The sequence below is a fragment of the Lagopus leucura genome, unplaced genomic scaffold, assembly GCF_019238085.1.
Source record: "Lagopus leucura isolate 7727_CA_CO unplaced genomic scaffold, USGS_WTPT01 Super-Scaffold_100004, whole genome shotgun sequence".
Classification (NCBI taxonomy): domain Eukaryota; kingdom Metazoa; phylum Chordata; class Aves; order Galliformes; family Phasianidae; genus Lagopus; species Lagopus leucura.
In genome coordinates, this window is record NW_024962264.1 from 30460268 (window position 1) to 30486410 (window position 26143).

The 26143-nt window shown below is 39.2% G+C and overlaps 1 protein-coding gene across 5 annotated transcripts in view; it reads right to left on the reverse strand.

Moving 5' to 3' along the window:
- The window catches only part of ANKRD17 (ankyrin repeat domain 17), an 80912-nt gene that overhangs the window by 25817 nt on the left and 28952 nt on the right, over positions 1-26143 (reverse strand). For 3 of the 5 annotated variants that reach the window (XM_042872021.1, XM_042872020.1, XM_042872019.1), the window contains exons 2-15: positions 18119-18272; positions 17358-17514; positions 15393-15540; positions 14961-15108; positions 13603-13836; positions 11619-11713; positions 6833-7070; positions 6158-6349; positions 5665-5774; positions 4837-4924; positions 3826-3953; positions 3379-3522; positions 2760-2862; positions 486-1241 (exon numbers count right to left, since the gene is read on the reverse strand). In XM_042872021.1, coding sequence (XP_042727955.1) covers positions 486-1241; positions 2760-2862; positions 3379-3522; positions 3826-3953; positions 4837-4924; positions 5665-5774; positions 6158-6349; positions 6833-7070; positions 11619-11713; positions 13603-13836; positions 14961-15108; positions 15393-15540; positions 17358-17514; positions 18119-18272 — 2695 coding nt within the window. The remainder of the gene's footprint in view (positions 1-485; positions 1242-2759; positions 2863-3378; positions 3523-3825; positions 3954-4836; positions 4925-5664; positions 5775-6157; positions 6350-6832; positions 7071-11618; positions 11714-13602; positions 13837-14960; positions 15109-15392; positions 15541-17357; positions 17515-18118; positions 18273-26143) is intronic. The other 2 variants (XM_042872023.1, XM_042872022.1) reach the window with 1 other exon arrangement.

Here is a 26143-nt window from a genome sequence, read left to right on the forward strand (position 1 = left end):
CCTAATGGTTCATTATTCTGGGCCAACCAAGCACCTTTCATTCAGCAGACAGGCCTACATTCACTACAAGTTGTAGGCTTGAGATGCTGTAGCTCAAAGCCTGCTCTGAGCGCTCCAAGACAGTTCTCAGCTACTAGCTTAGAGTACAAACAAACAGTATTGTTGTGATGCTGTTCCTAAGCTACAGACTGAAATACAGCTGTTAATCTTTAGCACACCCCTCCCAAACTACAAAATGTTAAAAATGCAACTTCCGACATACCAACCTGACAAAAGGGCACCAGTATAGCACAACAAAAAGAAAGGCAAGGCTGCAAATTGAGAAGTTAAAACTAATTCTGAGATCCTAAACACAGGAAACAGGCTAGTGGTTTTGCTGTAGAGCTAGCAGGAATACATAAACACACACGCACACACAAAAAAAGCTGACATACCCTCAACTGGTTAAGCAAATATTATACCTGCTCATAACAATATAAACCCACCTGCCATGATGTCATCCAGCGTGTCATTGAGCGTCTGAGCAGGGCTGGCTACCATTAACCCTTGCTGTGTTTCTGTCAGTATTCCTTGCCCCAGCCCTGCTAGTTGTGCTTGGCCCAATACTGGCTGTCCAACTATAACACCTTGCAGTTCTGTAAGATTTGCGATGGACCCTGGAGGTAAGGAACCTGCTGCCAGAGGCAAAGCTTGTGGCATCGCCAGAGGCTGAATTGGTGCAAAACCCGTCTGTGCAGCAGCTTGCTGAGGATCATCTTTAAGCAAGACGGGATCCACTTGCTGTAATCGTGCATAGTCTCCCTCTGAGAGTTGTTCTCCTACCCCAACAGGAGTCAGAAGTCCCAGGTGCTGGCAAGACTGTTGCTGCTGCTGCTGCTGGAGCTGAATTCTTTGCGCTTTTACCTCTAGATATTGCTTTTTCAGCTGCTGCTGAGTTTTCAGCTGTAACTCTCGTTCCACTTTCTGCAGTTCCTCCAAAATCTTTTGTTTCTTCTGAATTTGTTCCTCTCTCGTTTTGTTCAGCTCCTCAATCTTCTCTTTGGTGAGCTGGTCAGCGTGTGCCAATTCCAAGGACTGCAGCTGAGCATTCTTCTCTATGGCTTCTTTTATCCTCTGCTCCAGCTCTGTCAACTTGCCCTGAGCCTCTTCTACAATGCTCTCTGGAGACTGATTGGTGATGTAACCCTGTACATCCTGGTTGTTTGCTGGCAAATGACTGCTGGACTTTTGTTTAGAAGCAGCTGTGTGAAAAAGAAACCCCCTCAGAACCAATGGAAGTGCATATGAATGGCATCCTCATTATAGAGCTACTGTTGGGATGCTAAATGCACTGAGACACAGCACCCACAGAAGGTCAGAAAGTACTCGTACAGTCCTCAATGGAAACTGTATCTTTCACTATCAACTTTAACACAGCAGTCAGAACGCAAATTAACAGTACAGATTACTGCACATACATTCCAAATAACCCCTATGCTATGCTGACATATTTAATCCAGCTACCGTTACACTTTTGCCAAATGAAGTGATTGCCTCAAGAGCCGCTGTTATCAAGTGGTGCTACGAGATAAATGAAAACAAAAGGGTAGAACATGCTGTCTCTTCACTTGATCTTTTGGAATTGGTATTGTGTTAAGACAAATGTACCGTTACATCCCTGACGCACAGCAAAAGTGATGCAAAAACATCTTTTTTTCTAGGCTACCAGTTTTTTGAGCAGTGTGGTACATTTTAGGAAGTATTATACTTTCTAGGAACACTGAATCCTTTCGCTACAGGTATCCAGCTTTGCCCAGTTGACAAACAGTGCTAGAACCTAGGATAGTCATTTATATTTAACATGACCTAACAGGGTATGTTTAGCAACTGCATGTTATCCATAGCAGACACGATTTTGCATGTGTCAAAACTCAGCTCTGCGCCCAGGCAAGGCAAATAATTCAGCCTTCCTGTAAGAACGAGCGATGGACTAATCCAATACATCTTTTATGAAGAAGTCCACGGTAATACAGCTGACATGGTCTGCCATACCAGTTGAAGAAAGAACAATCTGTTAATTTTGAAGGGTGAAAGGCAAATGAAAACTCAGGATTTGAGCCAGTGGTGGTGCCCAGTTTCTTCCAGAGATCCTTGCTGTATTTCCAGAACAATACAAGTGTACACACAGTATTAATTTTATAACATGCACGCCTGTATTTGCACTATTGCTGATCCTTGATTTAAAAAAAAAAAAAAAACAAACAAAAAAACTGTTTTGGAAGAGACTTCTGAAGTACAGAAAGTGTATATTCTCAAAATGGTGATCCTCAAAATAGATGCAAATTTAGACCTAGAAGGACTGAGCCATATCAGACTAAGTATTTTATAGCATAAGAAATTCCGCCTTCAGTCACATTAGTCCAACCCACTCCAAGACTACTATCTTAAGAAAACACAAGTTACCCAATCAACTACAATATGGAGCTTAACAATGTCTACAAATTAGACTAGAAAATTTACAGAGCTTTCTGGGTGACATTCTGTTTCAGTCCGGTATGCCAGATTAATATATGCTTTAATGTTTTTACTTAGGCAGATTTCTTGACACTTTGTGGTAAGGGTTAGATGACTGAGTTGATACTTAGCATATAAGCAATCCTAAAAAAAAATTTACAGTTTCTGCTTGACTGAATCCATTAACACTTTTCATAGGAACTACTTGGCTATAAGTGCAACCTAAATCTTCTATTCAGAAAATAAGCTCCAGAACTAAAACTGACCTTTATTTCTGATGGGAAGGGTTGTGGCGACATTAGCAGGGGGTTTGTCAGGCTCCTGGGGTGGGACGACCATGGGCAGCGCCTGCACTGGTACACGAGGAGCCTAAAATGTTGGATACTAATAGATTATTTTTCTCATACCCCAATCTAGTGACAGTTCAATAGAAGGTAAACAAAACCTGTTAGAAAAGCAGATGTTTGTGGTAACTAACAACATTTAAGACAGTTTAAATATGCTGAGTTCAACAGTTAACAAAATCATCTAGCTTCTACATGCTTCAAATTCATAACCTAGGAAATAACTTGGGTAAGAATACTCATCTCTATATGCTACACTCCAACAAAGCAAATACAAGCCACAGCAGACTACAAATAACAGCCTCACTAAAGCTGATTTCAGTTGCTGGCTTTTTTTTTTTTTTTAAATAAGAACAGAAGGACTACACAGGAATGCTTAGAGAACCCTCATCTTTACAACAGCTCAGATTTTCAGTGTGTTCCCTACAGTTCAGTAGTGTAGAAGTGACACACCTGACTCTTTCAAATGTTTCAACTTTGACTAAGTTGCAAGAAGAAATACGAAGTCCCACAGATCAAACCACTAGTCCTTAATTCTTACCCTATTTAAATCGTGGGATGGCGGGGTCAGCTGAGTAGCATCAGGTGGAGGAGCAGAAAGTAAGTTGTTTGGGTAGTCTAGAAGGTAACACACCACACTGGTATGACCACCCTTCGCTGCCTCTATTAACATAGTTGATCCATCCTGAAGAGGCAAAGATCACAGTGTTAGAAAAGAGTATAATCAGAACATGACAATGTTGAAATGTTTTGACAGACCCAACAAAATACATAAAAACTTAAATATTCCAACTGCAGTAAGTCCACAACTAAACTTAAAAACTCTACAAAAAAAAACCAATAATAATAATTTAAAGAAAAATATCAGTATTTTAGTTTTCATTCAACTATGACCTCACAACTGTGTTATGATTTAAAGCAGCAGGCAGTTAAGCATCACACAGCTGTTCACTCACTCAGAATAAAATAAAGCAGTGGAGTGACAAACCTTCAATCTGTGTGTAGGATCAGCACCATGAGCTAGCAGTAACTCTACAACCGCCAGATGACCTCCAGCACAGGCCAGTGATAACACTGTATGATCATTGTTAGCAGTGGTCCTGTTCACATTTGCTCCTTGAAAAAGAGAGCACAAAGATTATTTAAGGAATGGGGGAAAATAAAAATATAAAAAAACCCACAAAATGAAAAATGCTTTCTCTTTGGCTGTGGTCTTGAAACTGATACACTAAAACTGAGCCAGACTTTGATCAGAAGTCCATTTAAATTGACAGTCACTGAATTAACATCTCATTAGGTAACAGCTTCAGAATTTGACCCTTACTACAGGTACTTCCAAGAACAACAGCAAAACTACCTGCAATTAGCACTCAAACTCATTGTTCTGATACATTCACATGTATTAAACTTTACACAGTAGGAGAACCTGCTGGCTTTTAAGCGTGTCAGCAGTTTTTTTCCAGTGATGCCTCTTTTTACAAATGACTTGATGCATTACTTTAACTAGTCATCAGAAAGCAGACTAGTTGCATCTCTGCTTCTTTCTGTACTGGAAGCCTTAGGTCTCCAACACCAGGTATGAGGAAAAACTGGTGCTGAGAAAGAAAACAGCAGTTCTGAGGTCTGTACCAATTTTACGCATTCAACAGTAACATAAGGCTGCAGCTGACAGCTGTGACAACACAGAGCAAGTGATAACTGAAATGCTGAAACACGCAAGGACTTGAAATTTAACTTCTGAAAAAATATGGTGCTCAAAAGCTGCACCAGGAGCAGCTTTTTTTTTTTTAACCCACTGCTGTGTTATTAGGAATTAGACAATGGAATGCAACTATTTTTAAGAGTTCGCTGAATTTCCACTCATCTCACCAGAAACCAGAGGAGATTACTATGTGAGAATCACTGAAATATGTACAGTATTTTAATCAAATCCATGGTACTAGCACTGACATATGCCCTTAAGTTAGGGCAGCTCTGTTAACCTTCACACAATACTTACCTTTGCTAATCAAGAACTGAACAGTGCAAACATGACCTGCCCTTGCAGCTTTCATGAGAGGAGTTCTTCCACCTTCTGATTCATGCTCCTAGAGCAAATTAACAAACACTTGGTATTCAAAATTCAGAAGCATGACACACAGAAGTATATAAGTAAATTTTGCTTTTTGAATTGGAAAACACTAGGTATGGAAGATTTCTGTTTAGTATTTGACAGCCTACAGGCACTAAATTTTTTAACAATACTGCAACATGGTATATCTTCTAGACAGAGGAGAATACCTACCCACGATTGCACAGGTCTAAGACTCCTGGATAAGAAGCTTTCAAGCACAGAATGGTTACTATAAATTAAGAAAATGTGTTTTGTCATGCTTAATTTTACTTTTCGATAACCTACTGGTGTACAAGCTGGCCCAACTGCAAAAAATAAACTGACAGTACACCAAATAGATCTCACTAGAAGAAGAAAACTGTCAACTGTCTACTGCTTAGAGAACAGAATAAATTTCAAATGTAAGTATTAAAGCATAACCAGCTCGGCAACTCTAAGTTACACTGCACATGACAAAAAGAAAAGGATCTCCTGGTTTCCTGCACATGCAACTGCCAGGGTTTGAAAATGCTTTAGACAACTGCCAAAGTTCTCCTTGTGACCTAAGCATTCCCAGATAACAGAACAGCCTAACAGCTATCAGAATGCCATCCCTAGTTTTTACTTAGTTAAAAGAAGGTTTAAAAGTTGTTTTAAAAGCAGTGAACATGAAATTAAACACATTAATCACTGTATTTCCTTTATATAATTTTTTTTAAGAAGGAAATTACTTACCAGATCTGCACCTGCCTGAAGTAAGACATCTGCTACGTCAGTATGGCCATTTTCACACGCATATGTCAGTGCTGTATCACCTGTTGCTGTTGTTGCATGCACATTAGCCCCTAAAGCAGTATTAACAAGCATGTAAGCTTTGTGGATTTCGTTACAGAAGATATGCAATTCTCTTTATAATCTTTTACGAGATCAGGTAGCAAACCTAACTTCTTCCCCTGAATTACAACAGCTTTGAAATTACTTAATGACTTAGCCATACGCTAAGGTAATTAAAAGGAAAAAACCTAGGACTTCAGTTCCAAGGAAAGGTACACCAACCAAGTCTTAAAACTAAATTAGGTTCCAATCAGTACATTATTTAAGGTTAAGCCTTTGCAACCAACTTAATAAAGCTGCTAATCAAAAGCGTAATGAATGTGAAAACAGATTTTTTTTTTTCCTATAAGGATACACTGAGTCTATAAAAATAGTTAACAGAATTATTCCATACCTGCAGCTAATAAATATTTAACCAACTCCAAGTGACCCTCTTGAGCAGCCTCCATCAAAGGTGTTGAACAACCAAGCTCTATATCTGCCCCTGCTTTAATAAGAAAATCGGCAACCTCCAAAAAACCTCCACAGCAAGCCAGAGTTAGAGCAGTTTCTTGTGTTTCTTCTGTTTGAGCATTGATGTTCGCTCCTTCAAAAACAAACCAAAAAATACCAACACTAGTTACTGCAAACAGTATCAGCAGACTAATACATTTCTTGATGCACAAGACATTTGCTTATTGCATCTTGTTTTTACAACAGCCAAAGAATTCCTCTAAAATCATGGTATACCAAATCTGGTTTTGCTTGTTTTGTTACTGAAAAGCTGTGAAGACGCATCAAGGACATCCTGCAGAGTGCAAGTTATTCATATCAACTGTTCAGTACAGCACATCTGTTTTAAAAATTCAAAGCTGTTGTAAAGACCACTTCAGAATGGCCACTTAACAAGATAACACAAAATATTTTGCTAAACTGCCAATTTATTTAAATGGGGGTGATGGCTTGTTCAGAAATTGTTCAAGGAACAAAAATAACCAAAGTTTAGTAATAATTTAGTAATAATTTGAAGAAAAAAAGATATACAGATGCTTGTTGAATTGCAGCCCATGGAAAACATCCCAATACCTACCTTGGCCAAGCAGTAGTGCCACCATCTCTTCGTGGCCTTCTCTAGCTGCTTCCATCAGCGGTGTGTATCCTTCATCATTTACCTCTTCCAAGTTAGCTCCACGTTCAATCAACAAAGCTGCCAGTTCAACGTGCCCTCCACAAGCTGCCAAAGTCAATGGAGACTCAAAGGAATCAGCAGGCATGTTCACCTGAGCCCCACTGTCAAGCAGCAATCTTGCCACTTCCACATGGCCATCCTAAGAATTAAAAATATAATAATAAATAAATAAAAATTAAAAAAAAAAAAAAAATCAGAGGTCAAGAAATCAAGACAAAAAAAACCCACCAAGCTGCTCTTTTCCAAACCTTAAAGAACTCACCAACTCAAATTCCATCAGAAGTCACAGAAGAGGAACAAGCAAAGAAGTCCAGAAATACAACAAAACTTTGAGTTTTCTCAAATATTTCGATAAAAACTAAAAGTCTATTAAACAGGCAGTAGAAGAACTTGGTTTTAATGAATATGCCCTTTCCAAAAAAAAAAAAAAAAAATCTAAAGACAAAACAGCAATATTGTGAACCACATAAACTTCTCTGCTTGTGGCACAGCAAACTTGTGAACTTCATAGAAGACTCAAATTCAATTCAGTTTAGCTGGAGGAAAAAACAGCAACAAAGAAACACAAGCTGAGACAAAGCCTGACGTTATTTTGAAAGCTTGCTTCCTCCACAAGTTGGAATCCTACAACTGAAACCCTGAAATACTCAGTATTCATCTTTGTTGAACAATTCAGACAGAACTGAGGACTGTCAAACTTATCTAAGGATGAAAAATCTTAGGAAAAAAAGCCAACAAAGCCTTTTATGTTCTTTCAATAAATTTATTATTATTAACAATACAGTGCCATATTAGATAAAGGAGGGGAGATTTAGGTTGGATGTCAGGGGGAAGTTCTTTACTATGAGAGTGGTGAGGTGCTGGAACAGGCTGCCCAAAGAGGTTGTGGATGCCCCGTCCTTGGAGGTGTTCAAGGCCAGATTGGATGGGGCCCCAGGCAGCCTGGTCTAGTATTAAATGGGGAGGTTGGTGGCCCTGCATGTGCTGGTGGGGGGGTGGGAGGTTGGAGATTCCTGACTCTCGAGGTCCCTTCCAACCAGGGCCATTCTGTGATTCTGTGATAAAGGAGTACTGAAAGAATTCCAATCAAAAAACTTCTAACTTGGACATGAGAACAAGTTGCAATGCTCTTCTGAAAGACTACAAAGCCTTAACACTGCTAAGAAGTCACTCCATGTCAAGACTCCACAATTAGCAAAGAAGCTAATTCTAAGATTCAACATGCATTTACATTATTTGTTACATACAAAGTATTTACATTACAAAAATGAGGAACAGTTTGCCTTCACCTCCATGAGGACTGCTAGCATCTCAGAGTATTTACTTCACGGGTTCCCAGCTAAAGCTGGGAAACTGTTTAAGTTAAACAATTTTGCTTCCTTATTGTCTTACATAGCTGTGCAGAACTATACTGCTTGCCTCTTGGCTCCCATAGAACTACTGCACTTACTGCTCTGTTTTACACCACAGTCAGGACTTGCTTTCTCCCTTCCAAGTGAAATCAAATCAATTTGTCAGAGGTTTCCCATAAATCATAATAGTGACCTCAACTATAACTATCCACAGGCAAAGATTTCTAGATGCTGCTATGCTGTCAAACTCCCAAAATGTACTCTCAACATTTGTGTTTTGTTTTTTTTTTTTTTTACTTTGCAAACCATTTGAGCATATAGTCTTTGTCATATTCTCTGTACGCCATAGACTGAAGAACCTGCTGAAATAGCTTTTCAGCTGTATGTTTGCTCTGGAGTCCTCACAGTGGCATATCAACAAAAATAGATTTGAATGGCAGTTTGATAACAGAGCAAGATCAGCTTGGTCACTACACTTGGTCATCAACAGCAACACAAACTCTGCAAGCTGGCTTTCTTCAAGAGGCCCATAAATGGGGATCATTCAAACTTGGAGTAGCTACGGAGGGAAAAGTCTGACAAACAACAGGAGGTGACATCGGAAAAGCAGCAGCTTACCAAGAACACAAAGCTCTCTCAAGATTCTTGTTCAACAAGTTAAGTATATCTTGATCTCAGATTAATTAATAAGAGACAGCAACTTGAAGCCATCGCTGTCTGCACCAAGGGATAGCAAACCGCAGCCAGTGTCATCCTCATCAAACTGCAAACCACAACCTTAAGAGCTCTTTCTCAGACTAAATGCATCACTGCATCTGACATCTTCAAATGTCATTGTCTGAACCTCACCATTTTTGGGGAGCATGTAGGACTTTCTCCCAGAAGAAGATCTAGGACACAAACTAGGACTCACTTTTCTACATGAAATGACAACACCATTTTAGGGGAAACCTCCAAGACTCCGTAAAGAATCTTTCCTCAGGGAAATACTGAGATGTGCCTTAACCATCAGGCTCAGGCAAAACAGCTCACTAATCATTCCCAACTGATTTAGCTAAAGTACAGCTAACAGCAGCATAAGGATACGCTTCAAAGTTTCTTATGTAGGCCAGGCAGCCTTAAAAATAACTACTGGTGATTAATCACTCAAGGAAATTTTAGCTGTGTTCTACCAAACGTGGCAATGGGAAGGTGCTGTTCAGTTCTTCTGAAATATCTGAAAAATACCCTATAACTGCTATTTGATCACAAAAGGTTGTCTGATCAATCTGCACAAGTACACCAGGCATGTTCTAATGACCAACTGGTGCAGGCAGCCAGTACTCAGCACTCACTGGAAAATGCTGTATTACTAAGTGCCAAGTAGACAAACCTGCTTTTTGCTCCCACGAGACAACTCATGTTGCTCAGCAACTCATTTGCATTAAACAATTACCTGTGTCTGCAAAAAAACAAATTCTGTTGAACAAAAGTCTTCCTGAATGCCTTGTATGACAAGGTCCATGCAGTTTCATGGCTTGTAACATAAGCACTATGCCACAGGTAATTCTCTAACACATACTGAACTTCAGTGTCATCCTAGAGAGGGTAGCTTTCTTCTGTTATTGAAAAGCAGTGTTTTTGTCTCCTGTATGAGAAGCTTCTGCTATATTTCAAACTGCCATGTTTTTTAAGAACTGCCGCAGAAAGTTGCTCCCTCTCTTAAAAATAAGCGAAGGTCCTGATAACATCAATCACCTCTCAGTCAATTATCAGAAGTGTTTGCTGCAGAAATAAGGGAGATCAAGGCTTTTTCCCCACTGCCATAATTAAATGGCAAGCCTATTAATATCTTGGGGTAAGAAGAAACAGAAGACTTGGTAATCTGCGTGCCTTTCTTTCTAATGACCTCTAGAGAACTATCACAGTTAGTTAATGATCACCCTATTTGAAGCCATTAATCTTCCTGAAACAGGCATAGCTGTGGGTGAATTTAGACTCATAAGTGCTGTAATTTCAGGAAAAGGAAAACTAAGTAAAGTTTAAAGAAGCGTTTGAGGCACTCTTCCATAGGCACAGTCACGAAAGTACACAAAGTTCACAAGAAAAACATGTTAGAAATCCAGTTATTTAGCTTGCTTGTAGCTCACACAAACACACATTAAGACACTGATATAGAATTTTTTTCTCTACCACAAAAGCTTGGAATCATTTTAAACTGGGCATCAATTATGACATTTCAGCACCAAAATGCACACATGCATAATCTCTAATGGTGATAATTTCACAAGCACGTGTGTTGTACTACAACAAATTAGCTAAAAATCTGATTTTCTCTCAAGAGTCTTCAAGATTAATAAAAAGACAATTATAAAATAAAGCAGAAAATAGATCGCTTCAGATTAATAGACACAGAAGTACTCTTATTAATCAAGGTTTTTAATAGTTTCCTTTTCTGTTTTACTAGCTGCTCCCCAAAAAGCCTCTGATCCTGTTTTCAGGAAGCAAGGGGCTAGGTGAACCATACAGAATTGAGTCACACACCTAAACTTAACCATCAGTATGGGAAGACAAGAACTTTGCTTACAAACTCCTTAAACACGGCATAGTTATGTTAAATGCTTCCAAACAGACAGGTTTTTTTTTTTTATTATTATTAATTTCTTATGTTTAGTGCATACTGTAACAGCATTTCAACAGCCAATACAAATCTGCTTTACATTACTTCATTTGGAGATCACTGTAGAAAGGATTACCCCATTATAAACTGCAAGTTGCTCTCCCAGAAGCTGATAGAATTAAAAAAAAAAAAAGGGGTGGGGGGGTTTTAAAATAAATAACAAGTATTTACATACAGCCATACTTGAATTAATGAGTTTTTCTAAATTGAGCTTCACAAAACTCTCTTCATCAAACCATGCTTCCATAATTACCAGTCAAAAGTAAATGATGTAACAACAGAAGATGTAGTTTATATGAAGCTGCTCTAGGACAATGAGCACAGCACAGCCTTACTTGTTGACTTCTGTTACTTCTGAAAAAATTAAACTGCAGTTGGACATAATGTAAACTTCATAATTGAAATCATGAATTCATAACCATCTCCCACTGTCTCAGAAATGAAACTACTTCATTAGTTTTCAAAACAAGAAATTTCATTTTACTATCTTAGTAAGTACCATATTTCAACCAGTTACCTCCCCCTTTATCATCTGCTAAAGGATCAATATGTCCAGAGAACCAGAACACAAAGTTAGGTTCTGTACCTCAAAAAGGCCACAAAGAATCGCTCCGTTCACCTCCTGGAAGTAAAAACCAACAGACCTGCCTCACCAATAAATGCATGCATCTCTTACCATGCAAGCCTCCATGAGAGCAGTGTGCATTTCATCTGTCTTGTGTTCCTGGTCTGCACCAGCTTCCAGCAAGAATCTCACCATTTCTAGATGACCTGTACAGAGAAGTTACTTAACAGATAGAAACGACTTTTGTCAAGTACATTTTGTAACTACCACAAAAATGTACTAGAATAATGTAAGTAAGGCAACAAAAGGCCACGCTACAGATACATATATATATAGATATATACATAGATATATGCATATAGATATGTTCGTATCTATACATTCAAAGTCCACATAAACCTAGTAACAATTTTTATAAATATCATCTGATTCACTTCATGACTAAAATGATGCATCTACAACATGCATTCCTTGAAGTCATAGAGCTGAGCAGTGCAAACATCAGATTAACAAGAGTAGTTCATTATGTCTTAACAGTTTCCAACTTCTTCAACTAAAGAACATCAGGATGTTTTGTTTGGCTTGGAGGGAGTTTTCTTCTTCTTCTCAGTCAACACTAAGAATTTAGGGTTACTGTGCTTATAAATTACATTGTGAATGGTCCCTGAGGTCACACCAAGCCTTAGGGAATAAAATATACAAGACGGATGGACCTTCACACATAGCATTTGTAGAATCTATCTGAATATTTCTACCATAAAAAAATTTTAACACAGTTTGCAAGTATTTACGATCTACCACTCCATTAATTCACAACTATCACTTTCCAAGTCCTATAGGTATGTCAAGCACACTTAACTCTGCCACATAGCCATGACTGACCCAAGAAGTAAGCACACAAAATCAAGTCAGGAAAAAAAAAAAACAACTACCTGCTTTATAACTGAACAAACATAGGACAGTGCCCACTATGAGGCTACACTGACTTTTCACCCTTCCCCCTTTATTTGCAAGAAGACTGTGACATCCTTGGTTCTAAGCACGGCACGTCATACTACAAGAAGCAAGCAATGTCAGAAAAAAAGAAAAAATCAGGATATCTTCACTTCCTAAAAATGACATTTAGAGCAACACAGAAATTCATGGGATACAGACAAGATGTACGGATGAGAAAAACATAAAACCTTGAACATCTTCACTTCTTTTCTGTTTGGTGTAACACAAAAGTGATTTTAACAATTAAAAAAAAAAAAACAACTGCTCTCCAAGAAGGCTCATGAATGAGAGCTCAGATACACTATTTTCAGGCAGGAGATGGTTTGAAGTCCCCTCCTCTCTTTCAAACAAAGCCTCTGTTCTGAGAATTACCACAGAAATAAACTACCATGGCTTATGAAGGTGTTTGGTAATAATGCACAAGGATTTTATCAAAGCAGAAGAAAACAAATGTAAATGAACAATTACAATTATCTTCCATGGAGATGCTACAGCAAGTACCTCTAGGATTCTAAGAGCCATTCTAATAGTTATAATAAAATGTACCTTAAGTGACGATTGCAGCAACTACTCTGGCTACTTGAAAACATTTGGTCTTAAAACAACTTCAGCTCTCCCCAAGGAGATGCAAGATAGCTACTTAATACTCCAAAGGAGGCAAGGAAGTCCCACTGCCTAAGCACTGACAGATAAAAGGCAAAGTCCTAGATACCGTATATATTTTAAAGTGCAAAGTCCTTTAAACTATTTGACATTTCCATACCTAAGCAGAGTATCTTGCAAAATAAGTTACATTACAGAAAGTTTATTGTACTCATTCTGTGATAAAGTATATCTTCTTGCTTCACAATTCATTTAATTGAGAAAAAAAATTAACTATCGTAAGGATTCAGAAAAAGTTTTGTATCTTAAATACTTATTCTATATATGAACCATCATCTTATGGTACATACATGCTGTGCAGCATTACAACCAATATAAAAACATATGAAAGCGTATATTTATAGCCTTAAAATAAATTTCATAATATACAGCAAGGCAGAGTAAATACACGTTTGAAGAGACTTTCCACACTTCAGTAAAGGCCTTGGTACCATACCTTTGTAACAAGCCAGGGTAAGTGCGCTCTCCTTAAACTCATTGGAATGTGTGTTTATGCCAGCGCCGTTTTCCAACAGCACTCTGGCCACTTCCACATGACCAGCACTTCCTGCTTCCATTAGAGGAGTGTGACCATTTTCGTTATGGTCCTCAATACTAGCGCCCGATTCCAGCAGTACTTTCACAACATCAACGTAGCCTCCAGCACAGGCATAGGTAAGAGCTGTATTGCCTAGAACCAGAGGAGAAAGATTTTAAAGACAGAACGCTAAATCTGACAGAACTTCTACATTGGAAACCTTGTATCTCAATCATCTGATCACATTTATAGGGCTAACTACCTTCCAGAACAAGTTTGTTGCTTTTTTTTTTTTTTTTTTTAAAGTTTCAAACCGAGAGACTGTTTGAAAGGATGAAGGGAAAACAAGCAAGTAACTACTCCAAGTAACTCAGTGTTGACAAACTGAAGATTTAAATGTACCTGGTGACTGAAAATTCTCTCCCCATTTCTCTTTCTTGGTTAATCCCAACTTGCACGACAAAACCTCATCACCTTTCTTGTTAAATCAGCAGGGATGTACTATGATGGCTAAAAGAAAAGCTCAAAGCAAGGAGCAACATAAACTACTGCTTTCTAAACCAGATCTAGAACACCTGTGAAGGGCTAGTTCACAAGGTCCACAGGCTTCACAAAGAGATGAAAAGAATCCCCAGGAAAAAAAAAAAATAAAAAATAATCACACACACAAAAAAAAAACTATCTGAACAAAACAGTCCATGAATCCGCCCTTATGAAAGGCTTCTCAAAAAAAAGCCAAAGCAGTATTATGAACTTGGGACTGCTTAATTAAAAAAACCTCCACACACCTGTCATCTCACACCCTAATTTTCCTCATTATTTAGGCTTAGTAATCAGTTATTCTGTCTGCTTCAAGGCTGCACAACAAGGATTTCCAAAAGACAGGCTACTAAAACACAACCTGCCAAGAAGGTGGCACTAAAAAAGGCCCTCTTCTCATGTTTACTGTATTCTCAGTTAACCAGACCTTCCGTCAGATAATTTTGAGTATATCAACTTCCAAACCGTGCTTAAAATACTGTGCCACAACAATTCACAAATCCCACATATCTAAAAGTCACGAACTTGATCCAATTACTTATGTCTAAAACCAACTTGTATTTTAAAACTACCCAAAAAAGGATAAGTAGAGTAAGTTGTAAAACATTAAGGAAGAATTCTGTTCATAAAAGTTGGCTCTCAACTGAGTGTGTCTTACAATTTTTTCAAATCAAGTTCTAGTATGCAGCAAATCTCAGCTTTCCAGTTGTTTTCAACAAGCTTCAACACCTATTTACCTGTTGATGACTGTGCGTTCACATCAGCACCATGAGCTAGCAGCAACTTGACAATTTTGACATGTCCGCCATTAGCAGCAGCCATTAAAGGTGTTATGTCTCCTTTAATACCTCGGTCCTCTACATTAGCATGCATTGCCAGAAGAACCTGTGAACAGAAGGATGATCAACAGCCTTGGGAAGTGACAAGGCTGAGTGTCAAGATGGTTACAACGTTACACAACCCCCACACCTTCACAAAGAATTTCGTGCTAGAAAATTTGAAAAACAAGCACAAAATGCACCAGCAACATGCGTGCAAGTCTTCACCTGTCAGTTTACTAATGTTTTCCACTATCTTAACACTACCTTCAAGTACATAAGAAAAAAGCATTAATTTAACACCTACATGTTTTTGTATAAGATGCACAAAACAGTTAAAAAAGGACCAACCTGTGCAAGCTCATAATATCCTGCTGAGCAGGCTAAACAAAGGAGGCTTTCCCCTTCTTCTGTGTGCTCGTTCACACTTCGTCCTTCAATTAGCAACTTCCGCACAGCATTTACATCTCCTTCTGAACAAGCCTCTGCCAAGCTGCGGCTAGTAAGACAGAAAGCATTGGGAAGTGAAAACAGACCGCACTTGAAACGCTTTCTCTACGCGCAGAATAACAAGTCTAACATGCCAAAAGGATGCAGTTAACTAAAAAGAAAGCACAATCTAAAAAGCGTCAACTGTTAATTAAAGATGGCATTAATCATGTTATTATTTTCCAATCTTATAACTTAACATGCAGTGCAGAATGACACTTTGCTTACCAAGTTCTGCAACACAGACAGGAAAAGCAGAGAACACGCTCAGAGAGGACACGACCGTGGGCCTGATCTGCCCTCAGCACATGCACTCAGCGTGACATTGTATCAGAGTATGAAGCCTTTTTTGCAATCACTTTTCCTTCTGAAAGGCTACTCCTACAATCCTAGAAACATATCACTGCTCATTTGTACTACTAATCACTACATACCATAAGTCTCTGTATATTCCCGTTTCGTACCACCAGTTTGAAAAGGTTTTGTTCTACTTATTTTCTAATGTAAGGTTCAAAGACGTGATTTGAACAATAGCTCAATAAAATAATACCCAACTGAGTACTATTTTTTAGTATTCCATTTCAAATCTACAAGCACTCAAAGTCACATCTTTTATTCCAGGTGCTTGAGGACAGAGAAATCACCTTATTCACACTTTTTCCCAGCACTGTAACTATTGAACTAAAACAAATCACCCTTAAGAAAATGGCTTCACTTCTGCCACACAGCATAGGACAGAAGTTAGGGAATTTTATAACAATTCAATGGTTTGGTTATGGCTCTAATTCCACCCAGCGAGAATTGGCAATGTTCTCCTGGTTTGGTAAACCCTAAGAGAACTTCTGGTTCTCACATCACTTCTTTGCTGCTATCACTAATTCTGTTTCAGTCAAAAAAGGGTTTACTGAATGCATATTTTCAATTACTCTGAAACAATGTATATAATGCATTTATTCTTACAAAGCAGAAACTTTTACAGTAGAAACTCAAGCCTGACAAATTTTCTTTCTCTTCTCCATCTAACTGTATCAGTAATAACAAATTCAAGTCTTTTTAATTTGGGTTACTTCATTTCACCCACCATCCTTTCACCTCCTATCCATTTAACAAGTGCTATCAAAACAAAATTAACCATAAAGGGAATGAAAAAATAAGGTATTTCACTGAATATTTTTGCAAGCCTCACTATTCAACATTAACAATTCTTAGAACACAAGATCTGAAATGGTTACTCGTTTAGCATGGACCAAATTATAACTGTTTCTCATAACCAGGACTCCTGTATCATCTGTGCCACCAGACCAAGTTTTTATATATGCAAAAATATTTCTTAAAAATATACTGCTCAACATATTTTCTATATTTTCTTCTACTTCCCATATCCCTGTCTTAGCAACTTTGGTAACAGGGACATGCAAAGAAGAGCATCAGACACAACAGCAAATTATTCTGCTCTTCTTTAAATGTCCTGGTCAGCATACTGCTTCCTTCAGAGTCACTTGGTATACAAAGAATAAACTGTCAACTGAAAAAAGGGAATTCAGTAATTCCTACTAACAGTCTGATTCTTTTGTACTGAAACACAAATAGAGCCTAGAAGAGAGTCATCTTTTACTTCTCCCTCCAATGTTCAGCAACCCAGAATCTACTGAGTACCAGAGAGCCTCCCAAAAAGCAGAGGCTTGGCCACACCTCTGTTCAAGGTCTTACCCAGCTGACAACTCGGCACAAGTTCCACTTGGAGTTTCATCATTTTGCAGCCAGGAATACACAAGGAAAAGCCCCACCATTAAGCAGCACACAACTACAGTATAAAGCGTGGCTTACTTGTCCGTCTGCCCTGCATTTGCTGTGCTTTCTGCTCTCATCCGGGTTAGTGCAGCAGCAGCTTCATCCAACGCGCAACTGACCGAAGAAGTCAGTCTGCGGAGCACCTCAGGATCTGCGAATGCTTTACCATCAGCAGTCGATAGTTTACCTATTCCTTCCATGATGCCAATTTGCAACAAGTTGGTATGCGTGCCAGGAAAGGAGGAAATGAAAAGAAGTTGAAACTGAGCCTACAAGATTCCTTGACAGAAGCATTCCAAACATAATGAACTACAGCTTCCAAAACAGAAGGGATTAGCTGTTTACAGCATTAAATTATAAGCTGCACTCAGACATGATGCACACGAATTAAACCCTCTAACCACCTAAAACACTGTGTTTCAACTAGCCATTATATGCAACTAATGTTTTTCATACATCCGTATTACAAAACAAAGCCTCACTGAACAGTGTAGTTTTTGAGACAAGGCTGCAAGTCTAAGGCTGGGTGTTAATTTTTTTCTGAGGTATCTATAAATCTGAATTCAGAAGAAACCTATTAGAAGCACAACATTCACATGAAGTTAATTTTCAAAAATTCACAACATTTTAATGAGTTGCTCAGTCACCCCTGACTTACACAACATTGCCACATTCACACTGCTTTGCATTCTGCATCTGTACCATCCACATATGGATTAGACTTATGAAAGCAGTTCCAGTATAGGCTCATGTGTTAGTGCATTGGGATTAAACCTGCATGGGACATGAGTACTTACCTGCAGCTTCAAGTAAAGCTTCTAATCTTGCCTGGGTTTCTGGATCTACGGTCCTCAGGTCAGCACCATCAGCAGTACTTGACAAAAGCAATTTGGAAGCTGTTTCCAGCATAGGGTTTTCAAGATCATCCTGATCCAGGATAAATGATTCCACCTGAAAAATAACAGGTCTAATCTGAGAAGAATGATAAACTTTTAATTAATACATCAAAAAATGTAACTGCAATGCAGCAGGGTTTTTTTGTTTTTATTTATTTATTTTTTAATACTTTATTTACCAAACCACCCTCAGATGAGTCAAAATGGTATTATTTCTCCATGGGAAGAAATGAGGTTTTTGAAAATCATATACAAGTTCCTCTAAGAGATCCATAAACACACTATGAAGTTTATGAACTAGCAACAGAGCCGTTCATTAGATTACCAAGCTCATGCTGAAACACCATTCCTCTCCAAAGCTCTATACTGTCTCAAAAATCCACTTCTTCCACAATCAGAAAATCTACCTAGACATAAGACTGTCCAGCAAATAAACCACACATCAACTACCCGTGGTTCATTAAAGACTCCAAACTTACAGTAAAAGCAGCTACCATCTGTAACACAGCAGTAATATATTTCCATATGGAGTACAGTTTATCAAGATAAAGTACAAATTATTTTATTCTTGAGAAAGATTTACGTCTGTCCCTAAAGTTTACAAGCAGTCTCATGAGCATCACGAGTTCAGATTCCTGCAGATAAATGCCCTACGAACCTAAGTGCAGACAAACTAGAAGAACAACCAACTCATCTTAGGACTCCTGAAAGGTCTCCTCCTCTTCCCATCTCTTCTTGCATACAAGCAGAGAGCTTACATCACAGCTTTTCCTTCTAAAACTTTCTTCACTTCCCCAGCACATTCAAAACTTTGTAGGAATGCTATTAGAATTTAGCTTGAAGACAGATACCTTGTTTGTTTAGGAAGCTAGGCTGAAAACTACTTACAAAAATTCCCTTATCACCTAATGGATACCATTAATAAATACACACGGTACAGCATTCTAACTTGCAAACTGAAGGCAACCTCTAGTTTTCTCCCTAGCCTCTGGCAGCCTTGGCAGGTCCCCTACCTGATCACTGCCAGCTGCACTCCACACATCCACTTGACCATTTTTAGACCAGTTCATCCGCAGACTTACTATTTATCTTCTTCCTAAAGACTAAGCCTGCTGCAGCAAGAGAAAGGAACTACTCCACCATTCAGGAGGAAAGAGACAGACTGCACTGCTGGAAATGCAGGTTACCGAGCAGCTAAAAGGCTTCTTGGCTCTCTCAACATCAGAAATGGAAATCAAAACCACCCCTGCATCAACTAACTGATAAACCTCACCTGAGCAAAGTATTTAGCGGGTCATGGTTCTTCCTAACATGATACAAGTACTTGCTAAGCAGTAAGTCAAAATACAAAAACATTCTCATGAAACTCACATCTCTTCCCCTGACATTGGGTTTTTTGTGCAGTTCGTTTCAAATGGAAAAATCTTCCCATTTTCCTTCTCCCTAATAATGTGAGCACTGTGATAAAAACAAGTAGCCTCACCTAAAGCATACTAGGAAAAAGGTGAGAAAAAGCAATCTACCTACAAACAACACAGTACCATTAAAACCACAAGTCACCAGGAGAAAATGTATTCCGTAAAACATTTCGGATAAGAGTCATATAATGTGCTCTCACTTAAACACTGTTTCAGAGTAATGCCTCAAGGAATGAAATGTATTAACAGCTTATTTTAGACTATTTCACAACATTAAATATAGCTGGATATTCTTTTCTAACAGATTCATCTTCAACCTAAGAGTTGCAGAACTTTCCAGCAGGCTAGCAGTTACACCTCTCTCTCTAATTGCCCTTCCTCTTAAGAGAGTTTCATTGGCTCTACAATTTTGTTTCTCAGTCTGTTCTACATGACACCACATCCAATGCACGACGACAAAGTGGTAACGATTTTTCTAGTAGTGGTGAATAAATCTGCATTTTGTTAGGTGAAAATCGTTTTTGGTGTTGGTTTTTTTTTTCCCCCAGAAAATACCACCTTCTCTGCAGATGGAAGAGACTAAAGAAAGCATTTCCATTTACCAGCCCGAGTAAACAGACACTTCCTTTAACAGTCTCCAGATGTATATTATTTCCCTTAAGTACAAACGTGTGGAAGAGTACACGCATGCTCCACCTCACATATCAGAACAATCAGTCTGGGCTCAGTCGGCACTTCTCTGATCACACAATACTCTGACATAATCCAATTGTTCGGACAGCCCCCAGCACAAAGCCTTTTACAAGATTTCTCCTCTCTCACCCAGCAGTAAAACCCCATGTTCTGTACTTGTTTACCTCCGCTTTGCCCAGAATGATTTCTAGGGAAGTTGATGCTAATACCAATCAAAAAAGATGCTGGGGGGGAGGCAGTGGAAATCACCAAGTTTTGACTGCTTCTTTACTAAACAGACTTATTTTGATGCATTAAATACAAAACAAAATTTTAAAAGCGCCCAAGTTAGCTGGTATATTAATCCAAACCTCAAAGAAGTTCCACACTACAAGTAGCCCAGCACATGTTCCAACTATTATTTTTGTAAGCAGAAAGCAATCCTTCTTAGTATTCCAAGTATTGAGATACTAGACTCAACTGCAACTTTCAACACTGTGCTTTTATCATCTCTACCTCCAGGTGACAAAGCTTCACAATATCAAAGCTGAAGGCTGCCCACACACTCCCAAGCCTCCTTCACAAGCCCTCATCTCTGTGTACAGTTGGGCACTTCTGTTTTCCAAAACACAGACTCCAAATTCTATCTACTCATTCATCCTCTAGTTTTGGAATGACCGTTAGCAAGGAAAACAAAAAGGTACTAAGTAGGAAAGATAGCACAGGATTTCTTTGTTACCAGTCTATAATCAAGAGGTGTACATTTCTACAGGAAGTGTATTTTATGAGCAGGGAAACAGCTTAGCTTTCATAAAAAACCAGCATTTTTAGTACTGTTCTACTATCTGACACATACAGATATCTCAACTACACAAAAGCTGATCTACAGGACTCTTGTGCACGTATGCTCAAGAAAGCTGTGAAGTATTTCAGCAATTCCATATTTTGACTGCAAACTGCCAGATGCTGAACATGGATTTCACTGTGCAGTAGCAGATCCCCTGGAGGCATGATTCAGTTCCTCACCATCTCTCCTGTGCAAATAATACATATGTAGAGCAGCTATGGATACACAGCATTGATACCCCATCTTGTTTCCCCTATGTGAGTATCTTCAGAGTCAAGACATGCCTCCATATGGCCTCATACAGCTGCAACAAAGATGACAAATTTATCCTGCAGCTTCCCCCCAAACAGAGCTTTTTACAAAAAAACTGACCAGCAGCCGAGACTCATTTTAACACCTTCCTAATTTCATGACAAGCCAGGTAGAAAGGAGGATGGAATACCAATCTCACCTATGTCACTCATTGCCCATGCTGCCGAGAGAAATCCAGTACTCAACAACAAACCAAGTTCTCAAAAACTACATCAACTAAATAGAAAGCTGATGGTCTTACCACCAAAGTCAATACGTTATATCCAAACTAACACTATAAGCCTAAGGTGACAGCAACTTCAAACTTACTTTCAGCAGAAGTGCCTGCCACACGTGGCTAACTTGGTATGAGAATTCTTCATGTAAATAAACACATAGAAACCAGTATCACACATCCAAGTACAGCACCGTTGAAATCTGATCAGAATGAACAACTTCACTGCCAAGAAATTTTGATCTTGCTCGATGCAGTGCAATCAAAGACCCACAAGATCAGAGCTAAGCCTTTTTGTTACACTAGTGGCCTTGGTACATTTAAAGGGTCTCTTACACATCTGTCTCCATGCACCTCTAACACCTGCAGTATTCTAACTTCCAACCCATAATGCCACTACCTCTAAGCTGGGATGCTCTATGGTGAACTTATAACAGTAGACATCAAAAGAGATTCTTGAAATTTTGTTTATGAACTGTGGTAGAAAACAGCTCAACAAGCACCACCTATTAAAGTCCTTAGCACTGAATATCAAAAGACTATTATTTATCCATCTGATCACTACACGGCTGCCATGAATAGCTCTGCTCAGTAGTCTATAGAGCATCTCTTGCATTTATCACTGTTTTACAGACTTTCCCCTCAATCACAGCTGTCTCAAGGACAACCCAGAAGAATTAAAATAGTTCTAACCAGTCACTTTCTCAGCCCTACATCATGTTACGCAGCTATGAGCCTTTAAGGGCCCAAGAAGTGCATTTTGCAGATTCCATTCCACTGCCCTTCTCTCTAAGGACACCCTTAAGTACTCTGTAGTTACTGCTTTCCAGCATTTTGAAAGAAATTAACACAAGCATTTAAAACACTATTCTCCACATAAATTACAAAAACCAGCATCACACTACTGTAACATTTGCAACCCAAAAGCTGATGCAGATAGAAGGCAGCAAGCAGTTGCTTCAGCCTGCATGCATTTAGGCACACAGTTATCAACCCAGTCAAAACACTAAAAAGCATGAAGCCGTGCTTAGGCCAAATATTAGAACCATCATGTTGGAAAAAAATGCACACTCCTAGACGTTTTTTCAGACAGCACTAACAGTCCAAAACCACACAATACAATATTCCCCTATGTTACACGCAGACACGCTCAAAATAGTAGTAAACATTTTATACAAAAACCATGTTTCAAGTAGCAGAGTGAAATCCAGTTTCACTGTCTAGCAGTCAGGGTGCTAGCAACAGACCTAGAAAGCTGTGAACGAGCAAGCTGCAGTCATTAACATAATAGGATGAAACGTTTTTAAGCTTCAGTATTCAAGCTTCATAAATAACATCAACTGAAACCTGTTTTGGATGAACCCAACTAGCCCAGACAAGTATTTCTAGAGGCCTCAAAACACCTTGTCTGACAAAATATTCACTTTGTGGGCATTTTACTTCTCCTTGCGGGAGGAAGGTAGCCCCTATTTTCTAGAGCCTTACAACTTAAAAGCCAACTTACTTTGCAACTGCTGACAGATCACTCCTACGCTTTTTGTCTTCTATTAGGCATGGATTCCTGATTTGGTATTTGCTGAATTTTTGCCTTGGCAGTGGAGCCTTTGGTGTTTGACATGCAGAGGCTCTATGGCTCCTCAGAGAACAAGGAGTACGAAGGCTCTCTGGAGAACGTGGCACACAAAGAACAGCCAGCTGCTACTGCCATGCAGCAAATCTCAGCACCTGAAACTGACCTGAACTGAGAGGTTGTTTTTATTATTTCTTAGTTACCTAAGGGCTAACTGCCAATTTCCAAGAGCTGCAAAAATTGATCTTTCACAGCTCTAAAATTTTTGGAGCAGTACGAAGGTTTTAGAGATAACATGACATTTAACACAGATTTACAGGCCCACAAGGTATTGCAACGCCACCTTCAGACTGAAACTACAATCATTGCCAGCTCTGTCAGTAGAATTTTGTCTCACTTTGAGAAGTTACCAGCAAGGAAATTTCAGAATCTTTATGCTCTTAGCTAAAGTGATGCTCCTTCAATGCATGGCCCTGATTCACATGAGGAACACCCAGCAAAACAGCAGAGCTTAACCCACCAGCTTCCCGCTGCACTCCAGCAACTCAGATCCAAGTTAATCTCAGCTTTCGCTACAGAACAGTTTTGGCTCCCACACCTCCAACAGTGGCAAGCTAATTATTTCTATCCCTGTCCTTCACCTTTCTAAGACCACAGATTGTTTTTTACAGCCACTGACATTTACTCAGTCAGAGCTGGACCCACAGCCTTTCCCTCCTGCAAGTTCGACAAGCAGGGCTGGCCAAGCAGAAAGGGGCACACACTGCTAGTATGAAAACACTTTCCTCAAGATGACAAGCTTACACAGTTCTGCAGTCCAGGATCAGGAGCCCTGCCAGGATCTTCTCTGCCTGTGCTTTTATCAAAAATGGCTCCTTAGTATTTTTAGCTGCTGAACAGCTCCACTGAGCACCTGTTGATCACTTCCCACAGCCTTGGGGATTACTGTCAAATCATTCAAAGTTATTGCATAGGAAAAAAAAATAAACACGTTCACACACATCCACTCGTGTCCTTCATACCACTTTAGCAAGTATCCCTTTAAAATCAGAAATACTTTCTATCACTCACTTATGAATATGCCCTACAAATCTGTCTTATGCAGACCAGCACCTTCAACAGTATCACCTTACAGCTGATATGAGTGAGAGGAATTGAAACAATACTCTTAATGCAACAATGAAGACCAATTTTGATTAATAATTCGTGACGTTTTATTTGCACATTACTCCTAGGTGTTTTTGACATGTTTTGCATCTTAGGCATTCAGTGGTCAAAGGATTCATAAGGGAGAAAGGTGAATGAATATACATGTATTGCATAGCAATATACAACTAAGACCTGGCAAAATCCAGCCATCTACCTGTAGCATTAATTTCTTACTTAGACATCCAAAATCTACCACGCAAACAAACAATCCAAGAACTCTGCTAGATATGATTCAGAATTCCATTCTCTTTTTAACTTCAATGAGCTATCCAAACCTTTACACCCAGCTTTCAATTAAGCATGTGAAGAAATACCCTGGAGTTTTATCAGCAGAAACTCATTATTCCTAATGTATTCCATAATGCCCACACACTGTCCACACTGCACTTTTTGTGCATCTTAGTTGCAAACTCAGTGAAAGCTTAGAAATTTTCTTCAGATCCTCACGTGGCCCATGGCAAAGCAGTAACTGCACACACCTCCTCCCCCTCACCCTGCTGCCCTTCAGCCCTCAGAACATGGCTTACACTTTCAACATACATTAAACCATCCCAACTGAAAGGAAACTTACTGAAAAAACCTACGCTGGTTTGAAACCCTAAGGCAAAGCAATCTACTTAGCATACCCCCCAAAATGAAATCGTGGCCATGGATTTTGACTTGATAAAACTAAACATTAAGGCATTGTGTTATCTTTTCAGCTCAGGCCATGTTTTCAGGTGTAATTACTGCTTAGGCCTGAAGCCATTTGAAAATAAAACGCTCTTACGCTATCAATAATGCATCACACTACAAAAGCTCCAATTAAAACTTAAGAACAAGCATTTGACAGAGGCTGTCATTTTGTCAAAACAAATCACCACCACTTAACACGGATGACACAGCTCTGAGGTAGAAGTGATGATCTACTGGGCATTTACAAGAGATACTATTTTTCTTAGATAAAAATCGAAGTGCTTGCTACTGAAAAGGCCAAGTGAAACAGACTACCCTGACCACTTGATTTCCATCTCAAGGTTTTTGTGCTTTTCTTCGTACCTATCCTGAACCAGAAGCATGTCGTATGATCCTTCCTTAGCCTACCCTACTACTACAGCAGCACTGCCAGCCTTAGAGCAGCATTTCTTTCCTGGGAAATGAGGACTGCTTCCCTTTATCTGGGATGGATGATTAGATCTCCTGTCTAACATGCCACAACCCTCCTGAAATCAAAACACCTTCTTCAGCAGAAATCTGAAGTCTAGCAGCTGGAATCTCTCTTCATTGTCTTCTTTTATGTTTCCATCAACTGTACACTCCAGTCCTCTGGCCGCTGCTATATAGGGGCAGGGGGAGGGAATGACAAGATTAACAGCCCATGCTGCTGAAATGGCATAACATTGTCCTCATGACTGGCACCAACAGAGTTTCTGCTGCAGGGACACCTGCATTATTACTGCAGTGTTTCTGATGACGAGACAGGTGCTGATGTATTCGCAGAACTCCCTCCCCTCCTCTGTAGCTGATCCTCAGACAAACAACAATAAAGAGAGACACTGACTGGAACACATAGCTACAAGAAAGCTGTTACTGTGGAACTACCAAGAAAAAGAGACCTTTAGTTTAATATTTTATTTTCCATTTCAGTTCTTTCCAAACATTTGGCACGCTTCCACATTAAGCAAATTTATATGTTAACTGCTGC